Source organism: Schistosoma haematobium, chromosome 3 (genome assembly GCF_000699445.3).
Source record: "Schistosoma haematobium chromosome 3, whole genome shotgun sequence".
NCBI classification, from domain to species: Eukaryota; Metazoa; Platyhelminthes; class Trematoda; order Strigeidida; family Schistosomatidae; genus Schistosoma; species Schistosoma haematobium.
The window spans coordinates 3,532,939-3,543,117 of NC_067198.1; the positions used below are offsets into that span (position 1 = coordinate 3,532,939).

Genomic DNA, 10,179 nt, shown 5'->3' on the forward strand with positions numbered 1-10,179 from the left:
TTGAAGTTAGTCACTAGGTCCTGAGTTCTAATTTTGCGAGTGCGATCGTGAATGAGCACTGATGAGGAGTCACATACTAGGACGAAACGGCCGTCTAATGCTTTCAGATTTTCCATGGTAGTCTAGTTTTAATTAACTCATAAATTCATCTATTAAGAAAATTACTATAATATCTACAAAACCCCTATCCGATAATACAGATATTCGTCGACAGGAAACCTCAAATATATATACTTACGCTTTTAATACTGTGATCACAGTTGTTTAAAGTTTGCTAACTTTAATTTCGAAAAATAACATTAAAAGCTAATACACTTGCAAACTTTTCCACTGAACATAAAATTCTATTTACCAGATGATTTTATGCTCTCTCCACTATAATGAAACACAAAGTGTCTATATTCGATTTACTATTATGGTGTGTGTTACTGATGTCGACAGATATAAGTAGTATATATGATCAATCGATAGTGAAATATTTTATAGCAGAAAGTTAAAAAGATCAAAGAATATAGAACAAGAATAAAGAATGATTAGTATGGAAACAAAAGTACAATGAAGTCTAAGATAATTGATTGACATTATGCAAATGAAGGTACAATCAGTGACATCATGGTGGTTGACAGGCAATATGCATTGAAAAGAATGAACATTTTTCAGATGTCGATTCATGAACTGTTAACATCTAACTGGTGATCACTCAATATGTGATCGTCAGGATAGATGAAGAAATAAGAAAAGGAAACTTGTTGAAATACTCTTGTGCTGAGAATTCTATATTGTACTGCTAGCCACTATCTTTCTTTGGTCATATAGAAAATACTTGACAAATATAAACATGATTAAAAATTGATTTAAGACGTACCAATAGTAAGATTTAACAATCCGTGTCGGGTAGAGACAGTTATCTACCCCAGTACAATGGAATATGGTCGCGCGATTTCAAGGATTGGTTGAAGTTAAACATCAACACCGTTGGATACCGGCCAGCTCAGTGGTTTAGAGGATAAGCGTTCACATGAGCGACTGAGGGCCCTGGGTTCGAATCCCTTCGGTGTGTGATCGTGGATGAGCACTGCTGAAGAGTCCTACAATAGGACGAAACAGCCGTCCAGTGCTTCAAGGTTCATGATTTCAATCAGAAATAATTTTAAACAAGCTAAGGATTGGGTAGAGTGTGTTTACAATATGAAGATAACATATATTTGCATGTTGCTATTTGATTTGTTTTTTTGTCAGAGAATAAATAATCCTCTTTTGTTATTGTTAAACAAAAAAAGTTGATTGATGAATGAAATGTAAATCGAATGAGACAATAGCAGGATCAGACAACATAATAAATGAAGCAATGAAAGTCAGATATAGAAATAACTATAAAGATGCTTCATAATCTCTTCAGAAAGATTTGAGAAGAAGAACAAGTATCAACAGACTGGAAAGAAGGATACTACATCAAGATACCAGCGAAAGATGATATCAAGATATATGAAAACTATATAGGCATCATACTACTATCAGTATGAGGTAAACGTTTTAGATAATGTTGTTATACTGAATGAAAGATTCAGTAAACGACCCACTTTGTAACAACTGGTTGAATGAATGAATTAAGTTCATATAACTAATTAAATGAAATAACAAACTTACCACAAAAACTAATTACATGTGTACTATCTTCAGGAATTGAACGACAAACTGAAGCATATTCCATTAATGTTTTAACATTTAATTTTAATTCATGTATTAAATCTTTACGTTTATGATATAAGTTATTTTCATCTGGAAAGAATAAGATTGAAATGTGTTTACTGTTAAGAAGTTACTTGAAACAATGTAACTACCAAGTCAATAGTCACGATATGTTGAGGGTACTTTAGATTAATCTTTTTTTTACACTTGATCGCTGAATTATATCAGGTTATCGATTCACAAGCTTCGTTGCTGTAACACAATCAATTACATCTCCTATATTGGAATACTTACTTACTTACACCTGTTACCTCCAATGGAGCATAGGCTGCCGACCAGCATTATCCAACCTATTCTGTCCTGGACCTTCCTTTCCAGATCTATTCAATTTTTGTTCATCCTTCCTATGTCTGTCTCCATTTATCAACCAAATGTGTTCTTTGGTCTTCCTTTCCTCCCTTCGCATTGAGGTTTCCAGGTGAGGGAATGCCTTGTGATGCAGTTGGGTACTCTCCTCAATGTGTGTCCTATCCACTTCCAGCTCCTCTTCCTGATTTCATCTTCCTCTGGGATCTGGTTTGTTCTATCCCATAGTAGGTTATTGCTGATAGTGTAGTGTGTTGCCAACGGATCCGAAGTATTTTGCGTAGACAGCTGTTAATAAACACCTGTTTCTTCTGAATGATGGCTTTCGTAGTTGTCCAAATTTCCACCCCATACAGTCGAACTATCTTGACATTTGTATTGAGAATTCTGACTTTGGTGTTGATTGACAGACAGTTGTTTTGAGTTGGAGATATTCTTCAGTTGTAGATATTCTGTTCTTGTTTTGCCGATCCGTGCCTTTACATCTGCATCAGAAATTGGAATAACTATTCTAATATAGTTTAGTCATTTACACAGTTTAACCCAATCAGATCGTTTCGTATATCACTGGATAATTTGGAGCCTATATTTGTTTGTAGGTCTTTAGGAGCCACTATTTGGTGCACAACTTTTACTGATTTAGAGTTATTTATAAGAGAATAATAAAGAATGACAAAATACAAAAGTTTTGAGTTTCCGAGTTAAACATCTAAGACCAACAAATTTATTATATAAATATACATAGCGATAAGTTCGAAAACACACTTATGCTAATTTTGTTTTGCTTGAGATCATGAATCGATTAATGTTAGACCACCATTGAAAACCTGGAAACACTGGATGACCGTTTCGTTCTAGTACGGGACTACTCAACAGTGCACACTCATGATCCCGTATGCAGGACTCGAACCCAGGTTTTCAATAATGATCTAGCTTAGATCGACTTGTGAATTCAACTATTAAAATTATTAAAATTTCCACAAACCCCCCATTCTGATAATAAATTTTTAGTTGAATTCAAACACTTTTTACATCAAAGGACAGTCGGTGAGAACTTAATTTAAATTTCCATAGATTCTGTCCGATAAGAAATAAACAAACTTTAGTTAGTCAGTCAGTCAGTCAGTAACAACGTAGAACATCGTACGTACGTACATCAGTTCGAGTTGCCACACCACCTTAACACAGAGATGCAGTTGTCGATTCAAATCCCGTAGTGGTAGAGGTAGCAAGAGTATAAGCAGTAATCGGGAAGATTAGGGTTTGGAGATGTTATTTAAAGAGTATAATCCAGTGAAATAAATTTGGAAAGAGGAAAAAAGGGACATGAAGAATTCAGAAGATTAGAATTTGGGAGAACACAAAGAGTGGATGCACCTGCGCCATTGCAAACGATTTTGAGCTATGTCATTCAGGGTCTCTAATCATCGGTTGCTATCATCTCGTGGTCCCCAACCAAATAGTCTACACCTACCAACATGACTCAGTCCACTTGTCAGTGACTTCATGGACTTGTGCCATGTTTTGGTTTGGCCGCCTCCAGCTTTCTTCCAACCTACTCCTATACCACTGAACATAGCACGTCGAGGTAGTCGGTCGTTGGGCATACTTTAGTTAGAACGCTTTTCAATCGACATTCAAGAAGAATTAGTCAACACTGAATATTATCTGAAAGATAATGGTTATCCTCAAATGTTTATCAGTAAATATACAACGAAAAGAACGAATAGAATGAAGCATAATAAGATAGAGAAAAAACTTGGTTGAAATAGTTGGGAGCATTGTTTATAGACTATGAGCTGTATCAAAATTGAATTATTCAGTCTCTAAATTAGTTCTCCCTAATCGAATAAATCGGTTGTTGACATATTCAACGAGAACAAATGCTTACTTTACGTTACCGACATTTATGTCCACCAGTTTATATGTACGTACCGAAGCATATTTTAGTAAATTCCTCAGAAGTGTGAGTAAGGAACCAATATACTTCCAATAGTGCGATAGCTCAATATCTACTTGGTAGTAGGCATGATTTGCTTTTAGATTATTCTCCTGGGATATATATATATATATATATATATATATAGAGAGAGAGAGAGAGAGAGAGAGAGGCGTCACACTATTGTTAGTACCAGTAAAGGTTTTCAACAGAGAGTTGCTGAATAAAATGAAAGACTCGATAGATGCCCAACTTCAAGATCAACAGACCAGATTCTGTGAGGATCAGTCATGCAAAGACCGAATCGCGACACTACAGATCATCGTTGAACAATCAGTTGAATGGAACTCATCACTATGCATCAACTTCCTTGACTATGAGAATGCATTTGACAGTGTGGATAGGAGGAATTTATGGAAACTTCCTCGATATTATGGAGTACCTGAAAAAATCATCAACATCATCCGGAATTTAAACGACAGACTGAAGTGCAAAGTCGTCCCTGGTGGACAGCTGACAGATGCATCCCGAGTTAGGACCGCAGTCAGACAAGAGTCCCTAATCTTTCCTTTTCTTTTTATTCTGGTGGTTGAATGGACTATGAAGACCTCTGCATCTCACAGGAAGCACAGATTAAAATGGAAAGGTCGGATGTAATTAGAAGATTTTGACTTCGTAGATGACTTGACTCTTCCATCCCATACACATCAACAAATGTAGGTCAAGACAAACACTGTAGCCTGCAGCCTCTTCATCAACATACACAAATTAAAAAGTAAGATTTTCAAATACAACACAGAGAACATTAACGCAATTGCACCTGATGGAGAAACTCTGGAAGAGGTGGAAAGTTTCACATATCTGGGAAGCATGATCGATCAACAAGGAGGATCCGATGCAGACGTAAATGCGAGGATTGGCAAAGCAAGAACCTCATTTCTACAATTGAAAAACATATGGAACTCAAAACAACTGTTTCTCAACCAATATCAAAGTCACAATCCTCAATACGAACGCCAAGACACTTCCACTATACAGAACTGAAACATAGAGAACTAATACAATCATCATCAAAAGAGTTCAAGTATATGTAAATAGTTGTCCACGCAAAATACTCAACATCTATTGGCCAGATACCATCAGCAACAACTGAAAATGTCAATGACTTATCGCATGATTAATAAAACTGTTTGTGCCTTAAAAAGGAGGACAAAACTTTATTATCACTTAGTACCGTTTACATGAATTTTCCATTGATGTTTAGGACTGCAATTCATCAGTCTCTTATTGGAATATGTGCATACTAAGCGTATTGCCTCGATACTACCTTAGTTCACAAGAATTCTAAGTAAAGATGGGTATTGGCTAGCAGTGGGTTCCAGGACGCACGTTTCGTTCTATTAGAGACTCGTCAACTGAATGTACCTGCATCCTAGAGTTGATGTTCACTCCAGAACTCAAATCCAATTCCGTTTACTTCAAACACCATCACGTTATCAACTTCACTCCATCCCATTGAACAAGCAAGTGGCTATCAACATCTCAGTATCTAAGTGGATAATGCGATAGCATTTGAAGCAAACGGTACTAGGTTCGCGTTCCAGAGGGAATGTCAATTCTTAGATGCATGTATACCCAGCTGATGAGTCCCGAATGGAACGAAACACGCGTCCTAGACTCCACTACTAACCATTTTATCATCTTTGTTTTAAAACTTTATTTATTTCGAAAAACAACAACTCAAATATAAACAAAGTATTATATATATATATACATAAACCATAGTTAAACTTACCGAATTTCCAATTTGTTAATATAAATGATAAGAACGTATGCTCTTTATCCATTATGAAACTTCTATATTGTACATTTTCAATAGTTGAATTGAGAAATTATGAAAGAATTTGGAAAGCATACATTCCCAATCAATAGTCTGTTTGTAACTATGTATGTATACGCTTATATTCTCCCATTAATAACACAATACACCAATAGCATAAATGGGTATGATTTCAGTGTTAAATATGTTCGTTTATTTATATTTGTTTTCTCCTCTTAAATATTCCGTTTAAAAAGTAGTATGGACATGTATTAAATAGATAAATCTGTCTTTAACTAAACTAACTCAAATAGAACTAATAATAATAATAATGAATAACTTTCTTTCTATAGTAGATTATTGTCAATTGACCAATAAGAGAACAGAAAATATTCGAAAATATTCTTCATATGAATCTATGGATGATGTAATCATTAAATCGACAAGGAATTAAAAAGAGCCTCTCATGCGCTAGACTGACAGATCCTGGGTTCGAATCTTGCGGGGTGCGGGATCGTGGATTCGCACTGCTGATGTGTCCCATACTAGGACGAAACAGCCGTCCAGTGCTTCCAGGTTTTCCATTGGTGGTCTATCTTCAATTGACTCATCATTTCAATCTATGAAATCCCCTATGTCTCATTATGAAACCTAATTATGTCAATATAACTACGTAGTTTGTCGGTAAAAATATATTATTAGTGTGGTGAATCATTTTAAAGAAATTCTTTTTTTGTTTTAAATTTATTTTTGTTGGTATCACTTTCTTAAAACAGCTATTGTAGCTAAGTAGACCGAATGACTGTTTTCCTCTTTAGACTACAATACAATGTTAAGTGTTATACAGTTTTGGTAAACAATAAAATTGAGTTCATTGTAGTATATTTAAACATTGATGATTCAACTTTTAACTTATTAGAATGACAATAAACTTTACAAATGAAAAGTGTACTTCCATTATACCTAGAATTTTTCAATTAGCTTTCGTCTAAATTAACAAGGTTATTTTGAATATAGAAATAATTTCTTAAGATTCTTTTGACAGATTATTAGATTATTTTTGTAGGATATTCAAAATTAGATCTTTTTCAGTCGGCTTCCGAGGACTACAACGGAGTCTCTAGAGGCCCTAAAGGAGCCTAAGAGTTCTAACCAATCAGAACATGATAGAGCTTTCTGGAATATCAACGTGGCATGCTACTATTGGTCAGTAGCATAATATGTCTCTGGAGATTGACCGAAATATAATGTTGGTTTAACAAACGCTAATGTCTGTTAATACCCGTGATTTTCTGTACATTTCTGATTTTTACAGACTAAACATTTCTCCAGCTTTCCTTCTGTCTTCTAATTTGCGACGGCAAAGTTCTAACGTTCGAGTGTCGTAGTTGTAACCCGTATTCTGCGTTAATCAAGTAGAAAAGTTAACAGACCTAATACTCAGCCGTACGACATGTTATTATTTTTAGTTTGTGTACATATTCTGTATATAAATGTTTCACTATTACATAGAAAACAACCTATTCAGTCGGTTAGCGGTCATGTCTGTGATTCTGAATCATTCAGGTGTTTTGTGGATAGCCATCACTTGGACACACAATGTCATTGCATTCATATGTCCATTAGCGTTCTATTCATTATCGTAAATCCGTTGCATCAAATCGTTAAAACAATCTTTACTACATAAATGTTGACAGAGTTCAACACTTCTGTATGATATTTTGCATCTCATGTAATTTATACCTTCCCACTAACTAGTCAGTTTTCTGGAAAAAATTACTAATGCCGAAGACAAAATAACTTGTGTATCATAAAGTTGTTGTGTCTTCAAGCCTGGCTAGTTATCACATGATTTATTCACCAACCGAAATACGACTTATTCAAACTTAGTACTGTGTTCGACCAGTATGGGCATCCTGAACTCCTTATTGATCTTTTTTTCTCTGACTAGCTGTTCCATTTGAGTTCAGAACATCAATATCTTTTCCGATTGTACGAACCATTTATTTCAAACATACTTGGTTTATATACCAGTCAAACAGACTGCATCAAACCATCATATAGAAAATAACATTTGTACAAAATTTAATCAAAAAGTGACTATAAACATGGGAGACTCTAATCAATAAACTGAACTTAACTTAAGAACCTCGACGTGATCTGCTGCACCAAACAACACAAAGTTACAATACGGGTCTTGGTAATAGTCTCACTTTGTTGAAGGTAGTCAACAGGGAACTTTGGACCTAGGTTTTGTGCTACTTGGCGCTCGTCAACAAGGTGTACCTGTAATCTTGAGGGAACTGATGCTCGCTGACGGATTCGATCCCGTGTCACGCAATGTTGAGTCACCTAGATTGAGGGGCAGATTGCATCCTCAGTCGATAGGATTCGATCCGCACTAAGGAAGACCTGACATACATGACATTGATCACCACTCAATGATCAGTGTATTATACTAGTCTCACTCATTATTTTCATATCCATTATATTCACAAACGCCACAAAACTTCGAAAAATCTATTTGCGAAAAAAATCTACTTCTATACCACGAAAAGCAGATAAGCGCGACTGGAGTTGGTATCACAATCTCTGCCAAAATTGTTCTGGAAAATTCAGAAAACCCTGAAGTTTTCCAAACTCCAAAACCATGTAATTTACATCACTGATGTAATAATGAAATTTCGCTGTCTTGTCGACACTGGAGTAGAAATTAGAGTTCTTTTCGCAAATACTACTGATCGTTCAAAAGATGAGGTCTGTGACTTGCAAGCAGCAGGCGGAAGAACGACTGCAAAAATCAGCAAAATGTGTGTTTAACTTAACGTGGGTTTATGCAAACCCATTTACTGGATTTTCGTCGTTTCAAACGTTTTCATACTAATCAATGTAATAACCTGCTACAACATCATAATATACTCATTGACTCCGAGAAAATTGGGATTAGTAAACAGAAATACTAAATTATATTTATGGAGCTTTATTTTCTGGTTGTAGTTTATGCCTAGTCACGGTGAAGCATAGAATCGATCAGCACCTCCAACAGACACTCGACGAGTGCCCCGGACTGTGTAAAATGCGATCGAAACCAGCAATGTCGTACAACATATAACAACTACAGGACACACGTATTTTTGTCAGTGCACCTACTAACTCCCGAAAGCTGAGACTGGGTAAAAACGAGTCCGATGTTATGATAGACCATGGAAATCTCCGGCAACTACACAACTCATTCGCATTCCATTTTGAACATGGTCGCTTGAAAGTATAACAATGACTGGCGTTCAACTGGTGATCATCGGTGACTGAATGCAGAAACCACTACTGATTGTTACCTCTTGCCTAAAATCCATGACCTTATAGCTACTCTGAAAATTACGACTGTCTTTACGAAGATCGACTTAGTTAAACGTATTGCCTGATTACCATGGGAATTACATCCCTAAACGGATATCTTCACCGAACACTAGCAATGACACAAAATCGGTTAGCCATGTTCACATGGATTGTGTAGTCTCATGACTTGTAGTCTAATACAAAGAGTCAGTGTGGTGACCAGTTCTCTTGAATGAGTGTTGAGTGATGAACTTCTAACTTTTAGTGTCACTGGACTATAACCATACAACCTTTGAAGCCGAGCATATAATTACTGGAAAGATTTATATTAATCAGTTGACACGAAAAGAGGGTTAACAGTGGAGAACGTGGAAGCTTTCATTCAATTCAATTAGACGACACGGTTCATCCTCTTAGACGTGGTCATTCTGTATAACTTATCTTTACATTAAATATATTATTCTATCTTTGGCCCAAAATATGTTTTTCAGAGGCTCTAAACGTTATATTGCTGATTCTTACGATACGACGAATCAAGGTAGACAATGATGGGATCGCCACATAAGATCTCATAGATCAAGTTGTCACATCATAACAAATCTGCAATTTTAGGATAAGTTCTATCACTATAGCAATACTAATGACGAACCTAGACAATAACCCTAGTTTATTGGTGGGTTCGCTCTTAATGATAGAGACTATCATTCTTCTAGCTTGAAAAGGAAGACACTGATCTTTAGCAGGAGTTTTTTGGCAACGCTAGACCAAGCTGATGGGAATATGTAAGAAACTTTATTTTGCAACACATCTGCGAGCAGGGATTGTTCAATCCTTTCGAGACATCAGCGTGACATATTCAATACGTTGCACGCACCTCACCCAGATGTTTGAGTAACCGTTAAGCTCATACCAAAACTATTTTGCCGACCTGGTATGAACAAAGACGCGTGAGTGGGTATGCTGCTATGTTAGCAGATAGAAATTTAAGATGATTAGACGAAGTAAATGTCTTCTAGGATCATTCGCATCT

General features: G+C 35.9%; 1 protein-coding gene across 2 annotated transcripts in view; it reads right to left on the bottom strand.

Annotated features, from left to right (window-relative positions):
- MS3_00004827 (uncharacterized protein) overlaps nucleotides 1–6,323 on the bottom strand; it is a gene marked incomplete at both ends in the record, with an annotated part of 58,190 nt that extends 51,867 nt beyond the window's left edge. Inside the window, 2 exons of one of the 2 annotated variants that reach the window (XM_051212792.1) lie at nucleotides 1,648–1,779; nucleotides 5,790–6,323. In XM_051212792.1, coding sequence (XP_051068708.1) covers nucleotides 1,648–1,779; nucleotides 5,790–5,841 — 184 coding nt within the window. Of the gene's footprint in view, nucleotides 1–1,647; nucleotides 1,780–3,529; nucleotides 3,663–5,789 lie in introns of those variants that run through there. The other variant, XM_035729893.1, reaches the window with a different exon arrangement.
- Between the last annotated feature and the right edge of the window lie 3,856 nt (nucleotides 6,324–10,179).